At 39.6% G+C, this 25,625-nt stretch overlaps 1 protein-coding gene across 1 annotated transcript; it reads left to right on the top strand.

Annotated features, from left to right (window-relative positions):
• The first annotated feature begins 16,529 nt into the window (after window positions 1–16,529).
• On the top strand, window positions 16,530–23,833 carry LOC141139775 (uncharacterized). The gene is made up of 2 exons (XM_073626245.1): window positions 16,530–17,554; window positions 20,503–23,833. The coding sequence occupies exon 2, from the start codon at window positions 21,231–21,233 to the stop codon at window positions 22,776–22,778; it is 1,548 nt and encodes a 515-aa protein (XP_073482346.1). The 5' UTR covers window positions 16,530–17,554; window positions 20,503–21,230; the 3' UTR covers window positions 22,779–23,833.
• The last annotated feature ends 1,792 nt before the right edge of the window (window positions 23,834–25,625 follow it).

Below are 25,625 nucleotides of genomic sequence, written 5' to 3'. Positions count from 1 at the left end.
ACGATGATCTTTGGAAAATACTGGAGTCTGAGCTGCTGCCATATGATCCTATGTCTATATATCTAAAACAATAATTTGCATCAGCCACTGCTAGTAATACAAAAGAAAAATATTTTTTGTAATTAAAGTATTTTGTTCCACTGCCGATGGGCATCACTACCCTCATATGTTTTCCGTCAATTGCCCCTAGACAATTTGGGAAATTGCAACGATCCCAGAAAACTTCCGCTATCTTGCACCAATCTTCGCAAGTGGGCTTCTTCAGGACCAAATCCCTAAGGACATTCCAGATGTCTCTGCAGGTATCGTGGACAATATTGCTGACAGTAGTTTTGCCAACCAAAAACTCATAATGCAAACTTGCAAAGGAATGTCCAGTTGCCAGGTACCTAAAATGGAAAAGTACATACATTTTATGATAATGATACATATTTACACTAAGCTACTTCAATAAACTAAAAAAAATGAGCTAGGAAGGAGGTGCCTGAGGAAGTGAAGGAAGAAGAGGAGCAGGAGAAAGACACTGGTGATGTAGAGGCAAAGTTAAGATTGTAAAAACAATCTCACGCACAATTACATGCTAGTATTTATTTTTTTACTTCATGTAAAGAGGATGAAAGAATGATGTGGATATCCAAATGCACCATAGAAGTTAAGAAGAAGAAACAGTAGGTATGAAAAGTTACCTCAATGTTATTATGAGTCTTTCAACAGCTGGAATACTCCTTCGGAAACTTGTGTTTTGTCGCTCTAGATGGCTAGAGAGCAAAGCCAACAATTCATCAAAACTGTAAAGAGAAAAAATATGGCTATTATCTACATTGACCATGTAAAAATCAAACATTTAAAAATCGAGTTCCATTTTTAAATCAATTTGATCAGGTTATAGTTAACACTTCTAGCTATTCAAACCTAAAAATTCTAAAAAGAGTCATACTGACCAGGCATATACACATTTTCATAACTATATCTGGCAGCATTTGCAAGTTGACATCAAAAAATGTTCTCACCTTCTAATTGACATCCTTGTGTAGTTGAAGAATTTGTCTTCATGAGCACGGAGGTCGTTGTAAAGGACCCCTAACTGGCCTCTCACTTCCCTTTGGGCGATGATGGGATGGATCCAAAACCTATGCCTTCTCTTCCTCTGGTTATCCTCCTCTTCTTTATCTATAAATGCTGCTACAGCAGCCAAAATGACTGCTGACCCAACATATTGCATAGCCAACATGTTTGCTAACAAACATACAACACGTGACAACGAAAGAGGAAGGGGAAATAACTAAGCAGGATAAGGAATTACATCACTATGACTAAATCGCAGAAAATCCAAGTCGCACAAAGTCGTTTTTAAAGTCGCAACAAAACGCACCACAAATCACATTGCAAAGTTGCAGTGTAAATCGCGCGACTTTTGGACGCACTAGTGGAAACATAGCCTTAGGAGAACACCTCTTTTATAGGTTCACTTTGCTGGACTCCTTGGACCATTGGATTTTGGAACATTGTTCTCTGCATGCAATGTTAGCATAGTAGTACTTTGTATAGAAACAGGCATTATAGCTTTCTTGTCAAAGTTCTGTATTAATATGCTTTATTTGACCAATCTCTTTCGAATACACACAGTGACAATCTAATTTGGTGTTGTTCATTCTATTGAGTAGGGGCTGTGTCAGAGTGGGAAAGGCGGCAGGCCAGTTAAGAGGAGAAGGAAACCAGTTACACATGGCTTATCAAACTAGTGGCTCCTATGGGGGTATGCTATGCTTATATACCACAAAAATAGCATTATACACATTGTTCACAATATATTGAGCAATAGTGTACATTTTAGCAGATCAGTCAAGGGATTTTTTTCACTAGGTGCAAAAAAAATATCCACACGCCCAAACCTGCAACACAAGCATGTCTATAATCTTCATAGACATTACTCTTCCCTTGTGCAGGTCCTTTTAACAAGTCAGGCTTCTTATGTCTGTTTTTACTGAACCATTTGGCTTAATACATTTTTTCTGTAGATGGGGCAGGCAAGTGTTGGTACACTGTAACATTGCATACTGACCACCTTTTTAGGTGCTTCTGTACATGTCACCTAAATGTATAGCTAAAATTGTACAAGAAATGTCATAGCAAAATTATTATATATTATTAGTAATGTTAGGCCAAGTATGAATATGTCACATTGTAACTTGTTCATTGCCCATACAACGCATAATAAATACAGGATATGCTTTATCAGGGCTTTTTTTCTCAGACACTAGCTGCAGGAACTCCTCCCTTCTGAGAGTCAGCCCTTGACTCTGACCCCTACCCACCTCCAACAGCCGTTCCTTGGTTCCACCCCAACCTACCTCCCAGTACCACCCCTTTTAGAGAATACAGAACCAAGTATAATTGTGTGGTGCTAAGTATATTGTATGGAATATTGTTAATGATAAAAAGAAAGGCAGTAACATAGATCTAGCAACAATGGACTCAACCAGCATTAATAGACCTTCTAGCAGCCAGCAACATTAGACCCTCCCTCAACAGTAGATCCCTCCCAGCAATGATTTATCCCATGCAACATAAGACCCACCCAACCAGCAACAATAGACCTCCCCAGCAACAATAGCACCCCTACAAAAATATATCCCCTCCAGCAACAATAGATTCCCCAGCAGATTCCTCCCAGCAATGATTGACCCCCTCAGAAACATAAGACCCACGCCAAGCAACAATAGATCCCCACAAGCAACAGCAGGCCTCCCTAGCAACAATAGACCCCCTTCATCCATAAAAATAGATCCCCTCCAGCAGTAATAGATTCTCCAGCAGTCAGAAACAATAGATCCTCCAGCACACCCCAGCACCCCTTGCCAGTACATATATTCAATCTTGGAGATGCCGGAGCTGCGTTCCTGCTGAAAAAAAAGCCCTGTGCTTTATACATAAAATCTAACTCAGGTATGGGAGAAAAACTACAACATTAAAAAGCACATTCCTACATCTGCTGCTATTCAAGTCTTCTTGGAACAGAGCCTTGCTTAGATATTTCGTTTTACTGTAAATCCACTTAAGTATATAATGCAGAGTACGCTTTCAAGACTATAAAGTGCCAGTACATAATTAGGGCATTGCTATGGAAACCAAATGATCATACAGTAATATACCACAATGTTTTCTTTCTGTTAAAACTCAGTAAACAAATTTTCCTTTAAAGAGGATACGACATGCAGCAAATAGGCAGCATGAAGGAAATTAATACACATAGGCCTCATTTACATGGGCATACCTAAGTGTACTCCTGTGCCAGGGTCATGTTTACCTGCATGGAAAGCACAGGTGTTTTGCCCACCCACGCACAGTCAGTCCCATTCTTTTACTTGGAATGCAACCACTGCATGGACACAAAATCTGCTCTCGGTTTGACATCTGTGTAGGTGCATGTGGGTGTGCTTCCCTGAATGTAAACAGTGTATGTTTGGGGACACGCACCAACACACACCCATACAGATGTCAAATTGGGTGCAGCAGCTGCTGTGCAGCTTTGCATCCTGTGCGAGCAAACATGGCCCTCGCACGGGCATATGCTTAAGTACACCGATTTGAATGAAGCCATACATTACAATAATTATATAATGTAATGGAAATTATTTGTTTGGGCCAGCTTGGCCCCAAATAACTATTCAAAGTCAAATTAAAATGGAATTCTACTTTAAAAATGTCCAATTCATTTAAATAACATGCTTGGATGGTGCCTTACATCTACATGTGAAGTAGTACACTTGTCTGATGTATACAATGTATTATAACAAAATTACATTTACAAATGGTCAGCTCCCAAAAGCCTGGCCAGCTCCCAAAAGCAAGCAACCTTCCCTGAACAACAAACCGACCCCTAGGGGCCAAGAGAAAAAAAGCTGTCAGAGAAATGTAAATGATTGTTTCCAATGGCAAAAAAAAAGTAGCCCCCCCACCGCTAACTCTAGAACCTACAGTATATCCTTGATGAAGGTCTCTTATGGACTTAAGGGGGGGCATCACGCAACAACAAGAAAAAGACAGTACAGAGTCCCTTCTAAAATCTATATCAAACCCTTGGATCTGGCATGGATTTAAAAGGTGTACTCCATGCAGAAAAAAAAAATGAGGTATTTTCCGCCACCACACAAAATCCATACCAAACCCTTACCTGATCATGCAGTCTGGCTGGTCAGTAAGAAGAGGAATGAGTATACACCCCCCCCCCCTCCCCCCACATCTATACCAGACCACATGCCTGAACATGGAGGGGGGAATACCTTGTCAGATAGGAGCCCTCTTAGCAAACCACCTTGTTTGAGACCAAGGGACCCCCACCACACAAGCCGGGGTAGTTATGGGGTCTATGTGAAGCAGGATTAATGGAATCTAGGAAGCCCTCTTTAATAAAGAGCCCCTAGATACAATCTAAACCCCTTACATCAGGGATATGCAATTAGCGGACCTCCAGCTGTTGCAGAACTACAACTCCCATTAGGCATAGCAAGACTCTGACAGCCACAAGCATGACACTCAGCGGCAGAGGCATGATGGGACTTGTAGTTTTGCAAGAGCTGGAGGTCCGCTAATTGCATATCCCTGCCCTTCATGAATCAATGAGGGATACATAGTACCCCAAATGACAGATGGTAAGTAAACAGAGAGGTGGGTATAGTGTCTGAAATCATTGATCAAATATTGCCATAGCTGTTGACCTAATATAGCCATAGCTACATTTGTTCAGTGATGTCAGCCACCTTCCCCACCACTTTGTATATAGCTCTCAGCAAAACAGGCAAACAACCCATTTAGTTCTAATTCAGTCTGAATCCAAAGCTTATCCTACTGTGCATGTTCATTTCTACAGTCCTATTAAGTTCTACAGGAAAATAAAGGTACAAGACCTTGGATTTTTTTCAGTCTAAGTTAAGATTAAACTAGTCAGATGAATTGTTAATGATAAAGAACATTCGATTGAGAGGTTAGGAGCTGGGAGAAGGGCTTGTTTTAATGGAATACATTTTTCTTCTTCTAATGCTGGTCTCAAAAACCAATATGGAGTGGTTGTGGGTATCATCAGATTTCAGGCTGGGTCATCAGTAAATAAAAGTTTGCATTTGTCTGCATTTTTAAACATGTGTTTGTATATTAAAACTAGAGAAGCAGAGTAGTTCAGAGGGTCAATTTTTGGTAAAAACATTACACAGTCCAGACTCCCAATCCCAATCTTGCATCTCTAGCAAATGCCAGAAGTGCTTACTGCTCAACATTATTGTGAACTATTATTACTGGATAATTAAATAAATGCGTTTGCGCTAGAAAAATTATAATAATAAAAGTCAAAATCTGTATGTGGAAAATTAAAATAAATACCAATATGTCTAAAACAATATTTCGTAAATAACAATCTGTGATAAATTAATTAGTGATAAAATGAACAAAGTGCAGTGTGCATATATAATGTTGAAAATCCAAGTGCAAACTTAGGTTAAAAAGGGCTCACTCTTTCCATAGAGTGATTAATAAAGTTCATAAATGATGAATACAAAGTGCACAAATACAGTGTCCATCAATAGTGACATCCATCGTGTGAAAAAAATCATGCTCCAGTGCTCTCCGGTGACCCCCAAAAGCATATGCGCTCACCTCAGAGCGTGTGACACAGTAACCAAACTATGTCAAAACACGCTTTGGAGCCACTCCTGGGCTCTAAATGGTATGCAGGTGCTGACCTCCAACTTGCTCAGTTAATAGCGTTCCAATTCATAAATAAAAAAGAAGAAACTCCATAGTGTAACATTGTAAGGAATTTATTCTAAAAACAAACACTCCCCACATAGGGGTACTCACATTGTATGGGTGCGTAAGTGCACCATCCTATTCAAGGCTTCACAAATGAGAAAACAGATCGCTGGTATGGCGTGCAGTATAGTATACTCGTCTCGTCTCTTCCTCTGTGCTGACAGCTCCGTCCTGGCCCCTCCCCTATGCGTGTTCGACACAGGGATCATGTGTCTTCATCAGGGGGATCTGAATGGACGGACGCTCTATGGTCAAGATATACTAATGGTGGCCATTTTGCCATAGACCGCAGACAGACTAGTAATAGGCTACAGCTGTCCTCTCACATTCTAATGCATTGACCCCTACGATCAGCGGTGGAAAACTTACCTAACGACAGAGGGATCAAAACGCCTAGCCATCCATAGCTAGATGTAAAAGTTTACTTCAAACCCATAATCTAATAAACTTACGATAAAACTAATTATAACCCAGAGCAGAGCTGTGTGTTTCCAAGGTTACCATACCGCACCTCATACATATACATAACACCTCATAAATACTTATAACTTGATCGAGCATATTAACCACTTCAATACAGGGGACTTAGACACCTTCCTGCCCAGACCAATTTTCAGCTTTCAGTGCTGTCGCAGTTTGAATGACAATTGCGCGGTCATCCAACACTGTACCCAAACAAAATTGTTATCATTTTGTTCCCAAAAATAGAGCTTTCTTTTGGTGGTATTTGATCACCTCTGCGGTTTTTATTTTTTGCGAAACAGATAAAAAAAAGACCGAAAATTCTGAAAAAAATAAAAGTTTTGCTTTTGTTTTTGTTTAAAAATTTTATAAATAAGTAAGTTTTCTCCTTCACTGATGGGCACTGATAAGGCGGCACTGACAGGCACTGATAAGGCAGCAGCGATGAGGTGGCACCAATGAGCGGGCACTGATGGGCACTGACGATGGGCACTGATATGCGGCACTGATGGGCACTGGTAGGCGGCACTGATGGGTGGCACTGATATGCAGCACTGATGGGCATTGATAGGCGGCACTGATGGGCACTTATGGGTGGCACTGGGTGGCACTGGTGGGCACTGATGGGCACTGTTAGGCAACACCTATGGGCACTGAAAGGCTGCACAGATGGGTTCTTATGGGTGGCATTGATGGGCACTGATAGGCGGCACTGCTGGGCACTGATAGGCGGCACTAATGGGCACTGATACGTGGCACTGATGGGCACTGATGGGCACTGATACGTGGCACTGATGGGCACTGATACGCGGCACTGATGGGCATCCCTGGTGGCACTGGCAGTGGTAGGCATGGGAGTGGGCACTGATTGGCAGCTGCCTGGGCATTGATTGGCAGCTGCCTTTGCACAGATCAGTATTTCCCTGGGGGTCTAGGGGGCAAACCTGGTGGTCCAGTGTGGCTGGTTTCCCTGGTGGTCCTGGGCGGCTTCCCTGGTAGTCCTGGGTAGGATCCGAGGGGGGGCTGTGCTGATAAACAATCAGCACAGACCCCCCTGTCAGGAGAGCAGCCGATCGGCTCTCCTCTACTCGCGTCTGTCAGACGCGAGTGAGGAAAAGCCGATCACCGGCTCTTCCTATTTACATCGTGATCAGCCGTGATTGGACACGGCTGATCACGTGGTAAAGAGTCTCCGTCGGAGACTCTTTACCTAGATCGGTGTTGCGGGGTGTCAGACTGACACCCCGCAACAACGATCGCCGCGATGCGCGCCCCCGGGGGCCCGCAGCGGCTCAATATCCTGAGGACGTCATATGACGTCCAGTCAGGATTTTGAAACCACTTTGCCGACATCATTCTGCTATATGGCGGGCGGCAAGTGGTTAAACTTATTGTGTTAACCGCATAAATCGCTAAATAAAAAGACAAGGCAGTTGCAATCCATAGGGAAATAAAATCAGAAAATAAATTTGAAAAAAATATCAAAATTTCATATATAAAATTCCTAGCTTAGTGGCAGATCATAATGTCATAGTTCATAAATACCATCCCACTGGGGTGCAAAATCATATGCATAACTTTAATAAACCTAATCAGCCCCATTGTGTGGTCTGGACCATATATATATAATAAAAATATATACAAAATGTAGATAAAAAATCTACATAACATGTGTAGAAAAGTACGTAAAAAAAAATAATAAAATAAAAATAAAATAAGATAAAAATAAAATTAAAAATATCAATTTTGAGTTGGTCTGCATGACCAATAGGAGGGAATTATGCATCTTATTGGTGCAAATAGATATTTACTCTTCCTTACTAGCCACATCTATTATGATTTGATCTATATGACCAATAGGAGGGAATTATGCATCTTATTGGTGCAAATAGATACGATTAGTTGATAGAGGGTCTTACTTATTCTTCCTTACATATAGTTATATCTTCCCATTTTATTTTATTTTATTTTATATATTTTCTAATATATATTTCCAATACTCTCCTATAGATAGTCATTTTAACACATATTTTTGATATATTTGTAATACGTTTTTATTTTTATTTTTATTTATTTTTTATTTTTATTTTTATTTTTATTTTATTTTAATTTTTATTTTATTATATTTTTTTTACGTATTTTTCTACACACGTTATGTAGATTTTTTATCTACATTTTTTATAGATTTTTATTATATATATATGGTCCAGACCACACAATGGAGCTGATTAGGTTTATTAAAGTTATGCATATGATTTTGCACCCCAGTGGGATGGTATTTATGAACTATGACATTATGATCTGCCACTAAGCTAGGAATTTTATATATGAAATTTTGATATTTTTTTCTAATTTTTTCAGATTTTTTTCAAAAATGTTTTCTGATTGTATTTCCCTATGGATTGCAACTGCCTTGACTTTTTATTTAGCGATTTATGCGGTTAACACAATAAGTTTAATATGCTCAATCAAGTTATAAGTATTTATGAGGTGTTATGTATATGTATGAGGTGCGGTATGGTATCCTTGGAAACACACAGCTCCGCTCTGGGTTATAATTAGTTTTATCGTAAGTTTATTAGATTATGGGTTTGAAGTAAACTTTTTCATCTAGCTATGGATGGCTAGGCGTTTTGATCCCTCTGTCGTTAGGTAAGTTTTCCACCGCTGATCGTAGGGGTCAATGCATTATAATGTGAGAGGACAGCTGTAGCCTATTACTAGTCTGTCTGCGGTTTATGGAAAAATGACCGCCGTTAGTATATCTTGACCATAGAGCGTCCGTCCAATCAGATCCCCCTGATGAAGACACATGATCCCTGTGTCGAACAGCGTAGGGGAGGGGCCAGGACGGAGCTGTCAGCATGGAGGAAGAGACGAGACGAGTATACTATACTGCACGCCATACCAGCGATCTGTTTTCTCATTTGTGAAGCCTTGAATAGGATGGTGCACTTACGCACCCATACAATGTGAGTACCCCTATGTGGGGAGTGTTTGTTTTTAGAATAAATTCCTTACAATGTTACACTATGGAGTTTCTTCTTTTTTATTTATGAATTGGAACGCTATTAACTGAGCAAGTTGGAGGTCAGCACCTGCATACCATTTAGAGCCCAGGAGTGGCTCCAAAGCGTGTTTTGACATAGTTTGGTTACTGTGTCACACGCTCTGAGGTGAGCGCATATGCTTTTGGGGGTCACTGGAGAGCACTGGAGCATGATTTTTTTCACACTCCTTGGATGAGCACGATGGATGTCACTATTGATGGACACTGTATTTGTTTATTAACAACTTTATTAATCACTCTATGGAAAGAGTGAGCCCTTTTTTAACCTAAGTTTGCACTTGGATTTTCAACATTATATATGCACACTGCACTTTGTTCATTTTATTACTAATTAATTTATCACAGATTGTTATTTACGAAATATTGTTTTAGACATATTGGTATTTATTTTAATTTTCCACATACAGATTTTCACTTTTATTATTATAATTTTTCTAGCGCAAACGCACGTATTTAATTATCTTGCCATTTACATTCACAGAACGTCCCACACTCCGCTTGAGTGCTTCCGTCATATACCACTTCCTCCCAGTCTGTATACAGATATCAGATATTCCCACCTCTCTGAGCAGAAAACAAGGCGACACTTGCTTCACTGCTAACATGGACTGTTTATTGTGAATCAAAGTTACAAGACTTTATATGCTGTTGGAACCTCCTCTAACAATACAACTGTAACTTAATTAACATGAGCTAATTATCTAATCCTTTATACAGCCTAGGTGACTGAGACATGACCTTTCGCTCAGACTTGTGGTCACCGAGCTTCACACAGTTAATTAACACAAACAACAATGGGTGAAAAGACTCTTAGAGCCACACTAGACTTATTTACAATAAACACATTATTGCAGAATTGATGACATTAGCATTTAACAGTACGAGTCCCAACAGTATAAATCAGTCACCATTCTAATATGGCATATAAAGGGTTCCCAGAGTCTGTGTGTTTTTGGGGGGACATGGAGCTGAATCCAAAGTAACACCAACCCCAGGGTCCCCAGGCATACAGCTCACAGAGAGCACCATTCCCCCAAATGCTAGGGCCCATAATCGGTGGGCAAGAGGCCCGCACCCAGTCCTCTCCAACAGCCTCTGTCCCGGCCAGGTCCGTCACATTTCTCCCCTTTCGGCAGGAGACTAACACAGGAGGAGACCCCAGACGGGTTGACTCCGAAGTTAGTCAGTAGTTCCAGTCCTCTAATGCCTGTACGCACACAGTACCCCAAATAAATTATTCCAAACAGAGTATTACTCACCCAGCCAACCTCTTCCTCTCTCAGAGAACATATCTGCCGCTGGGGAGAGGCCTGGACTGGTCCTTCTCCCTGGAGTCCTTTCTGCCGCTGGAGAGAAGACAGGGGGACTGGGCTCACTCTGTCATGCTGTTGGGGATCTGGGCCGACTGCCCAGCATCCCTGGAGTATACAGGTGGAGACTGAAGTCCCATCCACCTTCACAGGAAATCCATCTCCTGTTAGTTGAGGGCAGAGTCCAGCAGTACTCGGCCCTGTTGCCAGCCCTTCTGCTGGAAATCCCACACCATCTGCTCTGGCTACCTGTTGGGGAGGGAGGCCGACTGCCCCACCTCCCTGGAACTCTGTAGTTGTTGCAGGTGATGGCCAGAGGTTGGTAGCACTCTGTCCGGTTGCCAGTGCTTCAACTGGGGAAGTTCCCTGTAACTCCACAGATACTGCTGTTGGTGCGGGGCAGAGCACAGTGAAGTTTGGCCCCAATAGCAGCTCTTCTGCTGGAGGCTCATCAGGTTGTTCTTCCTCAGCAGAAAAGTCTATTAAATCCCCTACCTCTATAACTGGTGTCTGTGGATAGAGGTTCACCATCTCCTGTCCGCGGAACTCAGAAGATGCCATCAGTGCTGAGCAGAGCGCAATGAAGTTTGGCCCTAATCCCAACTTTTCTGCTGGGGGCTCACTCGATGGTTCCTCCTCAGTAGAAAAGTCTATCAAATCCCCCATCTCTGCAACTGGTATCTGGGGATGGAGGTTCACCATCTCCTGTCCATGGAATCCAGAAGATGCTATCAGTGCTGGGCAGAGGTTAGCAGAGCTCTGCCCGGTTGTCAGCACTTCAGGTGTGGGGATGGCAATCTCCAGATTTTCCGCTGCAGATTCTCTGGCATGCTGCTGAACAGGCACATTCCTCCATCCAAGATCATCCCATGCAGAAACAGGATCATCAAGGTCAGTCAGCACTTGCTGCATCCGCCATACGACCTCCGCCTCTATAGCTGTGGGGCCAGGTTGGCAAAGCACACTATTGCTCTGCCACATTGCCGACTCTTCAGCCAGGATTTCAGGGTTGTCAGCTGGTATTTCCTGATAGTCCCAGGCAAAGGGAGCCCAGCCCTGGCACTGAGCAATGTCTAGCAGCCGTCTGTAGGCGATCTCTAGCTCCCATTCCTGAACGGCCAGAAACTCCAAATCTTCCTGTGCCCAGTGCACTTCCGAAATGTTCAGTAGCCCTTCTCAGAAATCCATGATTTCGTCCACCCGCCACTCCAAATCACTCCCAAAGTTAGAGTCCCCTGTCAGCTTCACATACAACAGTCCCAAGCCGCCGTAGCTTAAGCCTTCTGTTGGGCTGTCATCCGCTATCCAGGGACATGCTTGGGATACATGCCACCGGAGGGCTCTGTAGCTCTCATCCAGCTTTATCTCTGCCCAGACCAGCCTGCTTAATTCAGCTGTTTGCTTCTTGTGTGGTTCTTCTCCCAAAAACCGCACCCGCAGTCCGTACTGCGACCAGTACCTTTCCTCGATGGAGGGGAGAACTTTTCCCTGGTGTCGCTGCTCACGGGCTAGCGCTTCCTTCCAGAGTTTGCAGCGAATAGAATCACACCATCCCAGCAGGACCTGCTCCGATACTGGTCCTCTGTGCTGTATCTGCATCTCTCGCAACCTCCTTCTGAATTCCTCATCCATGGCGGCTGGTATCTCTCCTCTCCTCTCCTGCTATCTGGACCTTGGATCCAGATGGAAGTTTGGATGTCCCAGACTGTAGGAAGCTTTCCCGCTGCTTGCCACCAATGTCACGGAACGTCCCACACTCCGCTTGAGTGCTTCCGTCAAATACCACTTCCTCCCAGTCTGTATACAGATATCAGATATTCCAACCTCTCTGAGCAAAAAAAAAGGCGACACTTGCTTCACTGCTAACATGGACTGTTTATTGTGAATCAAAGTTACAAGACTTTATATGCTGTTGGAACCTCCTCTAACAATACAACTGTAACTTAATTAACATGAGCCAATTATCTAATCCTTTATACAGCCTAGGTGACTGAGACATGACCTTTCGCTCAGACTTGTGGTCACCGAGCTTCACACAGTTAATTAACACAAACAACAATGGGTGAAAAGACTCTTAGAGCCACACTAGACTTATTTACAATAAACACATTATAGCAGAATTGATGACATTAGCATTTAACAGTACGAGTCCCAACGGTATAAATCAGTCACCATTCTAATATGGCATATAAAGGGTTCCCAGAGTCTGTGTGTTTTTGGGGGGACATGGAGCTGAATCCAAAGTAACACCAACCCCAGGGTCCCCAGGCATACAGCTCACAGAGAGCACCATTCCCCCAAATGCTAGGGCCCATAATCGGTGGGCAAGAGGCCCGCACCCAGTCCTCTCCAACAGCCTCTGTCCCGGCCAGGTCCGTCACAACGGGTATGAAACGTGACTAGTGTTTGCAGCTGGCTATTACCATTGATTTATTTTGTAGGCATTAACCCATCTCTGGCTCGCAAGATCTTTCTATATTTCAACTATTATTACTGTATTTCACTTTAAAGTGGTTGTAAAGGTAGAAAAACCTTCTGTGGTCTGTTTTTCCCTTTACAATCACTTTAATATTATAGGCTACTTCACTGTGCTTTCTCAATGATTCACATTGGTTTACTCAAAGTGTAGAGCCCCTTTCTCAACTCGGGTTCCTCCAGATGTTTCTAGGGGTTCCTTGAGCAGTGCAAATTGGTAGACAGATCTCCTGCCTATGCTAACAACCAATGTTATTAAAAAAATTCTTCCTACCATCAGTGTACAACTGGCCAAAGACAGATCAAAATTCAGCTGGTTCAGCAGGAATCAGCCATATATTGATCAGTGTGCAGCCATTCACACGTGACAGAAGTCAAACATTGGATTGACTCCTGACCAACTGACAAGTTGGATGGTGGAATCTGTTCCCTTTTTTCATTTAGCCCGATGGCTGAAAGAAAACCAAACTACTTGCCTTTGGCCAGCTTAAGGGAACAGATTTCCACTGACCATCAGTGTAAGGGACACTACAATGAGCTCTAGCCTGCAAGAACTAAACAGTTTTCACTGTCTGTCCTTTTTTGGCCACTGAGTTCATTTCATTTTATGAATATCACTGAGAATAATTTATGGTAGATTAGGGAGGTCAAATATTCTGGGTGTGCCACAATTAAATGTATCAAGAGCTGAAAACTGAATAATTGTTCAGGTTAACCCTGAGGCCTGTAAATTATTGTAATTGTTTCTCTAGGCTAAAAAGTTTAAGAAAAGCTGGCGTAGAGACTTAATTTAGCAAAGTGAGTGTTACAATTTTCCATTGTTAACAAGCTGAAGATTAGGGATGAGCTGACAGTTCGTACCAAACCTAGGATGAATACCCACACTTTAGCCTGATTGGCCCCATTTGGTGGGAGTCGTGCATCATATAAACTGTAGAAAAGGTGTGATGTTGACCAATTATGGCCATAGCCAAATTTGGTTCATGATGTCACTACTATCTCTGTCACTTCCTTTATGTATATAGCTGACAACAACTCGAGGAGCTGTTATTTGGCAATCAGCAAGCTCAAGATCAAACATGTGCATGGGGTTCATCTTTCTTTTTTTTTTTTTTTTTTTTTAAGGACAAATGATTGAGTGTCTTTATTTCTAGCTTGAATTTTTTTTGTGAATGAGTAGAGGTACTACAGTGGGGACGGAAAGTATTCAGACCCCCTTAAATGTTTCACTCTTTGTTATATTGCAGCCATTTGCTAAAATCATTTAAGTTCATTTTTTTTTCCTCATTAATGTAGACACAGCACCCCATATTGACAGAAAAACACAGAATTGTTGACATTTTTGCAGATTTATTAAAAAAGAAAAACTGAAATATCACATGGTCCTAAGTATTCAGACCCTTTGCTCAGTATTTAGTAGAAGCACCCTTTTGATCTAATACAGCCATGAGTCTTTTTGGGAAAGATGCAACAAGTTTTTCACACCTGGATTTGGGGATACTCTGCCATTCATCCTTGCAGATCCTCTCCAGTTCTGTCAGATTGGATGATAAACGTTGGTGGACAGCCATTTTTAGGTCTCTCCAGAGATGCTCAATTTGGTTTAAGTCAGGGCTCTGGCTGGGTCATTCAAGAACAGTCAGGGAGTTGTTGTGAAGTCATTCCTTCGTTATTTTGTGTGCTTAGGATCATTGTCTTGTTGGAAGGTAAACCTTCGGCCGAGTCTGAGGTCCTGAGCACTCTGGAGAAGGTTTTCATCCAGGATATCCCTGTACTTGGCCGCATTCAACTTTCCCTCGATTGCAACCAGTCGTCCTGTCCCTGCAGCTGAAAAACACCCCCACACCATGATGCTGCCACCACCATGCTTCACTGTTGTGACTGTATTGGACAGGTGATGAGCAGTGCCTGGTATTCTCCACACATACCGCTTAGAATTAAAGCCAAAAAGTTTTATCTTGGTCTCATCAGACCAGAGAATCTTATTTTTCACCATCTTGGAGTCCTTCAGGTGTTTTTTAGAAAACTCCATGCGGGCTTTCATGTGTCTTGCACTGAGGAGAGGCTTCCGTCGGGCCACTCTGCCATGGTGGAGGGCTGCAGTGATGGTTGACTTTCTACAACTTTCTCCCATCTCCCGACTGCATCTCTGGAGCTCAGCCACAGTGATCTTTGGGTTCTTCTTTAGCTCTCTCACCAAGGCTCTTCTCCCCCGATAGCTCAGTTTGGCCAGACGGCCAGCTCTAGGAAGGGTTCTGGTCATCCCAAACGTCTTCCATTTAAGGATTATGGAGGCCACTGTGCTCTTAGGAACCTTAAGTGCAGCAGACATTTTTTTTGTAACCTTGGCCAGATCTGTGCCTTGCCACAATTCTGTCTGTGAGCTCTTCAGGCAGTTCCTTTGACCTCATGATTCCCATTTGCTCTGACATGCACTGTGAGCTGTAAGGTCTTATATAGACAGGTGTGTGGCTTTCCTAATCAAGTCCAATCAGTATAATCAAACACAGCTGGATTCAAATGAAGGTGTAGAACCATCTCAAGGATGATCAGAAGAAATGGACAGCACCTGAGTTAAATATATGAGTGTCACGGCAAAGGGTCTGAATACTTAGGACCATGTGATATTTCAGTTTTTCTTTTTTAATAAATCTGCAAAAATGTCAACAATTCTGTGTTTTTCTGTCAATATGGGGTGCTGTGTGTACATTAATGAGGAAAAAACATGAACTTAAATTATTTTAGCAAATGTCTGCAATGTAACAAAGAGTGAAAAATTAAGGGGGTCTGAATACGTTCCGTCCCCACTGTATGTATGTCTAATGCCCCATACACACGGTCGGACATTGATCGGACATTCCGACAACAAAATCCTAGGATTTTTTCCGACGGATGTTGGCTCAAACTTGTCTTGCATACACACGGTCACACATAGTTGTCGGACAATCCGATCGTTCTGAATGCGGTGACGTAAAACACGTACGTTGGGACTATAAACGGGGCAGTAGCCAATAGCTTTCATCTCTTTATTTATTCTAAGCATGCGTGGCACTTTGTGCGTCGGATTTGTGTACACACGATCGGAAATTCCGACAACGGATTTTGTTGTCGGAAAATTTTATAGCCTGCTCTTAAACTTTGTGTGTCGGAAAATCCGATGGAAAATGTGTGATGGAGCCTACACACGGTCGGAATTTCCGACAACAAGGTCCTATCACACATTTTCGTAGGAAAATCCGACCGTGTGTACGGGGCATTACTCATTCATATAGGGGGGCACCTTATTTCTAACAAGGACTTCCAGATTCTGATAAGCTCCCTGTCTGCAGACCCCCACAACCAGTGGGCCAGGCTTGTGGGCAAAAGGCCCTTATCCTCATCAAAATGGGCAAAAGGTGCTTTGTGTTATATTCTTAATATCTAAATTTTAATTGGCTTTATTGAAAAGAATATGCATTTTCCATATGTGTTTGAATGACAGGACTTTGAGCTAGTGATACCCAAATGGCCATTCATTGACTGAAAATGCAGGTCAAGACCCTGTCAGAATTTGATGGATTTTGTAAATAATATATGTTTTGGTTGAATTTTCCTATGTAACCGATACTCTGTTTGATTTATGCGTTTATGTTTTAAGAGGTCTGCTGAAAGCCTCTCACATATATCTGGTTTCATGTTTAAAAGGTTTGGTTAAAGTGAAAAACAGATGTTGCTCTCTGTTAGAAGGTGGAGAAAAAGGGAGTGTATGGGAGGGATTTGTGTTTGGGCGCGAATTTGAAAGACTGAGTTCATATAGACACAAGGAATCCAGTCTTCGGGCTCACTCTCTACACACACGGCACTCTTTTTACACACATCTTCCTCCCAAGACAAACAGCTTTCCAAGCTACCTATTCAAGCCAGGACACAAGAGGTTAATCGGCCATTTTTAATAGGCCATGACAAAAGGGAAGCACATGTCTAAAGACTTTCAGATCTTTGAAACAAATGAACTATATTTGAACATTTTTTGCATATATGAAACAACACTAATTCTGAATATGAATGTACTATTTTTGTAAGTATTTTCCAAGTTTATGTGTGTACAATAAAACACACGGTTTTGATTTAAGCTGACTCAAGCAGAAATAATTCCAAAATTCGTCTCACGAGAATCATCATTATTGAAGGCTTTTTATACAATATTAAGCCATTTATTTCATTGGCGGATGCCAGCCAGTTTCAATCGTCAGAAGTTTTTATGCCACGTTCTTCTTCCGTTGTTCAGAGGGGAAATGTGATGAACAGGAGAAAACTTTGCAATTATTGAAAGAACCTAGAATCGCTTGATGTTGTTGATGTTTGATTCGTGAAGACCAGAGGATTTGGATACAGAAGTCTTGACAGACGGTTTAATTAGAGTCCAGCGGAAAACGGAAAAGTTTTATATTCGGTGAGTACCAAAATATGGAATTTATAAATGTAATAGCTGACGAAAGTAATTTAGAATTTGAAGGTTTAGCCAGTTATATTTCAGACACTAAGTTATGGCAATCAATGTATAATCAATGCCTACAGGCAAATAAAGAAATTGAGAAGAATAGATTTTCATTAGTTAAATCTAAGAGAAAATTAAACAATGTGATGAAATTAGTTACAGTCTTCAATGCAATGGTTTTTGATATGCCAGGAAAACAAAGGCAAAGTGTAACAGAAATTGCACAAACACAGGAGAAGTTACATATTGAACAATTAATGATTGAAAAAGATGCATTAGAACATAAAATGAATGCATTATTGGAATCGGTTAAAGAAAAAGAAAGTTGTATTGCTTTTTTAACTCAGAAAGAAATTGAACAAGAGAATGTTATCTGTTTGCTTAAAACGCAATTATTGCAAGCTCAGTCTTCTGCACATGCTCAGTGTTTAGCTTATGAACACGTGACAAAGTCAGAGGCGAGGGATAATGATGCTGATTCTGGAGTTGACTCAGTGGAGTCATTTGAGGAGGTTAATATTTCCTCAGACAATGAAAGCGTGAAGTCTGTTGATTTGAATATTAGTAATATTCAACAGAAATGTAAATTTTCATCGCCATATACTCAAAGAAAGGTATATGCAAAAAAACCAACTCTTAAATGTTTAGTTTGCAAAAGAGAGGGTCACATAGCTAGGTTTTGTGTGATGGCTAATAATAATGATATACAAAAGAGGTTGTATTATCCGAAAACGATGCCAAGGCGATATGAAGTGTATTCTGTGCGCTGGTGTAGTAATTTGAGGTATAGAGGCCATAATAATCAAACTAATTTTCCTTTTAAGACCCAAATGCAAAGATTGCAAACTGCAAATAGTCCATTAAGACAGGAAAGGTATCACTATGTATCATATAACACTGTGAAAAACAATGTTAGCAGTCCTTAAATGAACTGCATGGATGGTAAGGATTTTCTGGTTATTGATTCTTTGCTATGGATAATAAGGTTATGATTTGAGGTTCAGAGATTTGGTTTTTATCTGATATATTTTTAGTATTTTCAAGGATAATCCTTTGGATTATTAATTTTTTATTAATTTTTCCCAGTTATGATTATTATGATTTTAATTTTTCATGTTTTGTCCAGATGGAACATTGAGAGGTTTAGTTCATCTGATAAGGGGGTAATTAACAGCTTTGTACTCAATTAGCAAAGGATGCAGATTTGTATGGAGAATTAGTGATTTTAACCTGAATATGGTCAAAATTATGTTGTGGAAAAAACAAATATAAGATTTTCCTTCGTTTTCGGAGGTTTAAAAGATTAATCGATTTTTTGAGTCCTCATCGGGTGATATTATATCTATATTTTGTTAATGATAACTGGATCTAATATCATGACTTAGATGGATTTTCTATATTTTAATGTACCACAACACCTACAGGTGGAATTCACTAAATTTAATTATGACAGTTTAGATCACTTTGGTAAGCAAAAATTGCTTGAAATTCTTAAAGAGAAATTCTATTGGGACAAAATTGAAGAGACAGTAGACAGAGTAATTAAATCTTGTATAATCTGTGTACTAAGATATTTTAATTACTGACAGGATGTGGATTATTCATGTTTTTCTAGTTTGGGGTATACTAGCAAATCTCAGTAGTGGCAGAGGATTCCATTTTATAGGTAAAATCATGCAGGTAATGTGTAAAATCTTGGGAATAGGACAGAGATTTCATGTATCATATCATTCACAGTTTGCAGGTACAGTTTTGTCAGTTACAGAGTATTCTTAATTTGATTTAATGACAGGAAGAATTATTTTGTCACTTGTGTTTCACAATGAACGTTTGGTTGGCAGTAGACAGCAAGGCATTAGTGTCCCTTAGAAGTGTATTTTACTGCAATGCTTGTGATTTGAGAAGGGATATTAGGATGTTATTTAAAGGTATTGAATGTCATTCAGAAAATGATATTTCTTTTTGGTATTTTGTGCTCCTTTTGCACAACAGTGTTTTGGTTATAGATGATACAGGACAATTTGAACAGAATGGTGTTAAATGCAGTTACTTGTATGAAAAATGGTCCTTCCACACATTTTTAAGTTTGAGTTAAAAGATCATAATTTCCTTATTTTACAATATTCCTTGATTAGGAGATTATTAAAAGACAATTTGTATATATACTGATATGTAGTATTTGTTTTAGAAGTTTAAAGAAACTTGTATTGTATAAGTTAAATGGTTACTCACAGAGCACATAGCCCCATCCTTAGGAATTTGAGAGTATAATTACACCATCCTTTTTAAAAAGGAGGGGGGGACTACTCATTGAGAGTCTGCATCTGTGGGACTACAAGACAAAAAAGAACCTTTCTGAATAAGAAAGGAGGGGGTTTGTTTTTTTAGGAGTAGAATGCCAGTAACAGAGTTTTTTGGCAGACATTCACTCCAGTATACACAAGACACATATACAGCATGAAAACTGTTGTTACATTCACACACACACATATCTGATTCTTGTAACATTTTGTTATTTTATTATTAAAACCAAAATTATCTTTTATTCAAGATAAACGGTTTATCAAGATTGATGATTAAGAACGGAAAGATTTATTTAAATCAAAAATTAGATGTTGTTAGCACAAGTTTATACAGAAAGAAAAATGGTGATTAAAGATTTGCCATGTGTAAGGTCACACCCAGAGATGGTGAGATACACGTCACAGGTAGAACTAAAGGTTCAGGAGAAGTGGACCATGGCAAAGTAATTGGGAAGGTCCATTTGACATCATGGATGTTCAAGGGACAATGGTACTAGTTCAAGGACTTCTCAATTTAGTAAAAAAGCATGTATAAATAAAAATGTGGGTATAACAAATGTAATATTCTAAGATAAATGATGCTGCTTTTATTTTTCCTAGGAATGAATTATATTTCATTAACCTGGAGGAATCATGGATTCCAAAAAAGAAGAAAGATGACAGATCAACAAAAGAAAGTGTTAAAGAGAGAAGATTTATCATCATCACAGGATTCATCTTTTCCCTAGTGACAATTGTATCTGTGGTAAAATATATCACAAACTGTTCCAGCTATGCAGAGGTTAACAGGATTGAAGAATTACACAACAAAGTCATTACATTATTCAGAGACAAAAGAGATCTAGACACTGATATCAATATAGATGACAAAAGTGATAAAGACATTGATATTAATACAGAGGACAAGAGTGATAAAGATATTGATCTTAATACAGATGACAGAATATAATTCTAGATACGTTGATAACAATACAGCGGAAGAATTGTATGGATATGTATTTGTAGGACAGGGATATGATTGCTGTATGGAATTATATTTCATTCGTAGAAATAATGTTGAGGTAAACGTTAAAATAGAATCCAAAACAAATTTTGTTAAAATGCTGGGATCTTATAGGTTAAACAACAGAACCCAGAACTTTTGAACACAATATATTGGGAAGGAGTTTTTGGTCAGTATTTGTAAAGGTAACAATCTTTGAACATTTTTTGAAGATAATGATAGTTTGCATTTGATATGTAAAACAAAAATATATGTACCTCAAGATTCATTGGTAATTTGAAAAAGGAACGATGAATTTTTGGGAAGTTTTCTTCACAATTCTACTATGATAATTCATAAAGGAATTTATGGTAGTGTGAATTGGATCAATAATACATTTGTTTATCAACAAATGAGAGTATCTTTGAATGATACTGGTATATATGAATGTTGCATATCAATAGTAAATTATCCAATGAAATGTGCGAAGGCAAGTGTTGTTGTAAGGTCTCCTAGGAAAACTCCATGTGTTGGTAAGAAAAGTTTCTCAGCAAATCCATTTCAGATTAACCATTTCCAATCCAGAACTCTTTTGAGAGAGGGAAAGTTTGTCATTATATTGTGGAACTTTAATGTTTCAGAATGGAAAATTTCTACAAGGTTTCCACAATGTCAAGGACATTTGGTTAATATGGAATTGGGTATTGAGAGATGGTTTGGAATTAATAATAGAAACCATAACAGAAATAAGCGTGGTATTGTTGAAGGTATTTTAGGAGGGATTGGCACAATTGGGAGTATTACTAATAGTATGGACATTAATACTTTAAAGTCTGATCTTGAGACAGCTGGTTTAGTGGGTAGTAATGGGATTAAAATACAGAGAAATTTAAATGAAATTTTAGAAAATATGGTTATTAAAACAGCTAATATAATGGGTCCATCTATTTTACATCTTCAAAATATTACTCTTGATTTAATGTTAAGTGAACAACATTCTCATATTGCCAGAGCATGTTTAGAGATCCAGACTGAATATTCCACTAATTTTAAAATAATTGCACAAGCATTTCAGAGTGGAATAACCCCTCTTGGCATTTTACAGAATTTACCCAGAGAATATGTATATGCTATAAATCATACAGATTTATGGGTAAATAAATGGATAGGATGTAAACAGGATGTTTGTTATAGTTCTTCTATGATTCCAATAGCAGGACAAGAACAAATTTTGGTTCCAATCACTGTCTTGGGATTACCCGTCAGCAATACACAATTATTGTATTATAAATTACAGTATACAGATTTTGCATTTAACAATGAAAATTCTGAATTAGAACAATTAGATTTGTCATCATGTTTACAATTTCAGTCTAAAGTTATCTGTTTACCTAATCAAGATAAAAGTATTTTTCATTCTTGTTATCATAATCATACATTGTGTTCAGCAAGAATAGAAAAAGTTGAAACAATTTCTGAATTAGTTACTCTAGTAGATAAAAAGAAGGTTTGTTTCCAGATCATGTCAGATACAGAAAGGGTTAAAACTTTTTTCTCTTCTTGTACAAATACAGAAAACCTAAATCAAGGCTTGTATTGTATAGAAGGAGACATTGTAGAAATAAGTATTAATGGATTTAGAACAAATTTAACAAATGTGCTTATGAAAAATATAAGTGCTCTTCCCACACAATATAATATATCTCAGATAGATGAATTTCCTTGGGAAGAATGGGCAAATGTAATTCATAAGGATAAAGGTTTATTGATAGCTTTGGCTAAGGAACTTCAGAATGCAGAAATATTATTTAAACATGAACAAGGTAATTTGCAAGAGATATCTCATCAATGGTCAGAATTTTCAGGAAGTAATTGGTGGAAAAAAATTCAGTAATAGTGTATCAATTTGGGGAAAAACTTCAATAACCTCAGCAGCAGGAAATATTTTATCACATCCTATAGTTATTCTTTTTATTATTATTATGTTATTCATTATATTCCAGTTATGTTTGATGTTTAGAATGAAAAAATTATATTATCGAATTAGAAATGAAATCAAGAAAGGAGATGATTTATTGCAAAATAAGCTTAAGAGAAAGATGGGTTTTGGTATTGCAAACTCGGTTGGTGATGGAAATACATTTGGAGTTATTGGATCAAAGTCAGTATGAATGGGACATGGATGCTATGAATGAATTTAAACTTTGGAAATATGATTGTTATTCATATTTCAGAGGGGAATGTTATATTCTTAATATCTAAATTTTAATTGGCTTTATTGAAAAGAATATGCATTTTCCATATGTGTTTGAATGACAGGACTTTGAGCTAGTGATACCCAAATGGCCATTCATTGACTGAAAATGCAGGTCAAGACCCTGTCAGAATTTGATGGATTTTGTAAATAATATATGTTTTGGTTGAATTTTCCTATGTAACCGATACTCTGTTTGATTTATGCGTTTATGTTTTAAGAGGTCTGCTGAAAGCCTCTCACATATATCTGGTTTCATGTTTAAAAGGTTTGGTTAAAGTGAAAAACAGATGTTGCTCTCTGTTAGAAGGTGGAGAAAAAGGGAGTGTATGGGAGGGATTTGTGTTTGGGCGCGAATTTGAAAGACTGAGTTCATATAGACACAAGGAATCCAGTCTTCGGGCTCACTCTCTACACACACGGCACTCTTTTTACACACATCTTCCTCCCAAGACAAACAGCTTTCCAAGCTACCTATTCAAGCCAGGACACAAGAGGTTAATCGGCCATTTTTAATAGGCCATGACAAAAGGGAAGCACATGTCTAAAGACTTTCAGATCTTTGAAACAAATGAACTATATTTGAACATTTTTTGCATATATGAAACAACACTAATTCTGAATATGAATGTACTATTTTTGTAAGTATTTTCCAAGTTTATGTGTGTACAATAAAACACACGGTTTTGATTTAAGCTGACTCAAGCAGAAATAATTCCAAAATTCGTCTCACGAGAATCATCATTATTGAAGGCTTTTTATACAATATTAAGCCATTTATTTCACTTTGCCAGCGGAGTCCCCCATGCATCCATGTTGTGGGCATGTGGCCTGGTATGGCCCAGGAAGTAGAGGGCTGCAAGCTTGTCTCACCTCCCTTTTCTGGTCAGGCAGGCTGCATGCTTGGATTAAGGGTCTAGTATGGATTTCCTGGGGGACCCCACACTTTTTTTGCATGGGGTACCCCCTAAAATCAACACCAGACTCAAAATTGTAAAGGGGACTCTACACATATTTTTTTCATGCTTGCTGTTGGATATGCTACAGCAACATTGATGTTTACAAAGAAAAAAATATTAACAGTTTTTGCCATACTCTTTTTTGTAAAAAAAGATAACAGCACACAGTGTGCCTTTTTTTTGCAATGGACCCCAATTCTTCTTTGCAAATGTCAGTGCTTTAAAAAGGCACTGCTCTCAGCCAAATAAAATTTTTAAAAATTGCAAAAGTACATGATCCCCAGGGCACTGTCCATCCTTACACTCCCCCCCATCAGAGCCGCTGTAAAGGCAGTACAGCCAGCCCTCCTGTACTGGGCCTGGACCCCATCAGTTCAAATGGGGGGGCCCGAGCACCTGCTGAGGTCCGGAAATACTGTCTGATTGCAGACACCAATCCTCTTCTGCCTCCCCTTGCAGCGCTGCCAGAGTCTCTTCTTTCTCCCTCTGGCTGCACTGCGGGGGATTGGTTCTAGCACATGCACCCCTTCCATCTGCTACTCGGGTCCCCCTGCAGTGCTGCTGGCTTCCCTCCTCTCCTGCCGAGAGCTACTGCAGGTACACAGGGTGATGTTTCAGTATGGAGAGCTGGGGAAGGGGCTGGTAAATATGTCATTTACTGGTCCCTTCCATTCCTGAATGAACACAGTGAGCGATCAGTACCAATCACTCCTGTGTCCATTCATCACTGAAGCATAGTAAACTGTGTTCACTATGCTTCAGTTTGTGAATGAGCAGGAAGACTCAGAGTGCTTCCTGTTAATTCTTCTGCGCAGCTGAGGTTACAGAGAAAGAGACTGATAAATCTATGTCCTCAGTCACTTTCGGCCAGGAGAAGGGGGCCCTGTCAGGTTGGCTGTATGGGGCCCGGTGATTTCTAAAAGCAGCCCTGGTTAGGCTGATGTCTATTTTAGGCTATCCCTACTACCTTCTGTTATGTGTCACCCTTCTTCCTTTATTCTTCCTATCAATATATCCCATCCCTGCGAAAAAAGGTACCTTATATATGACTCATCTTCCTCTTGCCTTGATATTACTTCAAGTAAAACCCTAGTTATGTTCACAAAAATGGGTAGAAATCTGTAATTTATCTGTTATTTCTTCATAATATTATATCAGTAATTTCATATATATGCAAAACAAATGTCAGGGAAAGCATTTGTTTCACTAGCTCCCTAAAAAATTGATATAGAACACAGATGAATATTAAGGATGTCCTAAAATGTACATTGTTTTTAGACATGTGCATTCGTTTTCATCCGAATGCATTTTCGTTCGAATTTCAGGTATTTTCGTTATCGTTTTAACAAACGATAACGAAAGTGCAGAATCCGAAAACTAAAGATCCGACATAAACAAATGTTTTATGTTCATTTTCGTTGCTACAACAGTTCGATATAGATAGGAGGTTCGACATGATGATGACAATAACAATCTGTGTCCATTAAACCTGTGGTCGAATGTGCCTAACCTTAGCTCTATTAGTCCA

This window comes from Aquarana catesbeiana, linkage group LG04 (assembly GCF_042186555.1).
Source record: "Aquarana catesbeiana isolate 2022-GZ linkage group LG04, ASM4218655v1, whole genome shotgun sequence".
Lineage (NCBI taxonomy): Eukaryota > Metazoa > Chordata > Amphibia > Anura > Ranidae > Aquarana > Aquarana catesbeiana.
This window is presented reverse-complemented; position numbering and strand designations above follow the sequence as displayed.

Coding starts and splice junctions, on each gene's coding strand:
- LOC141139775 (XM_073626245.1), top strand. CDS start 21,231: ATGATAATTCATAAAGGAATTTATGGTAGTGTGAATTGGATCAATAAT.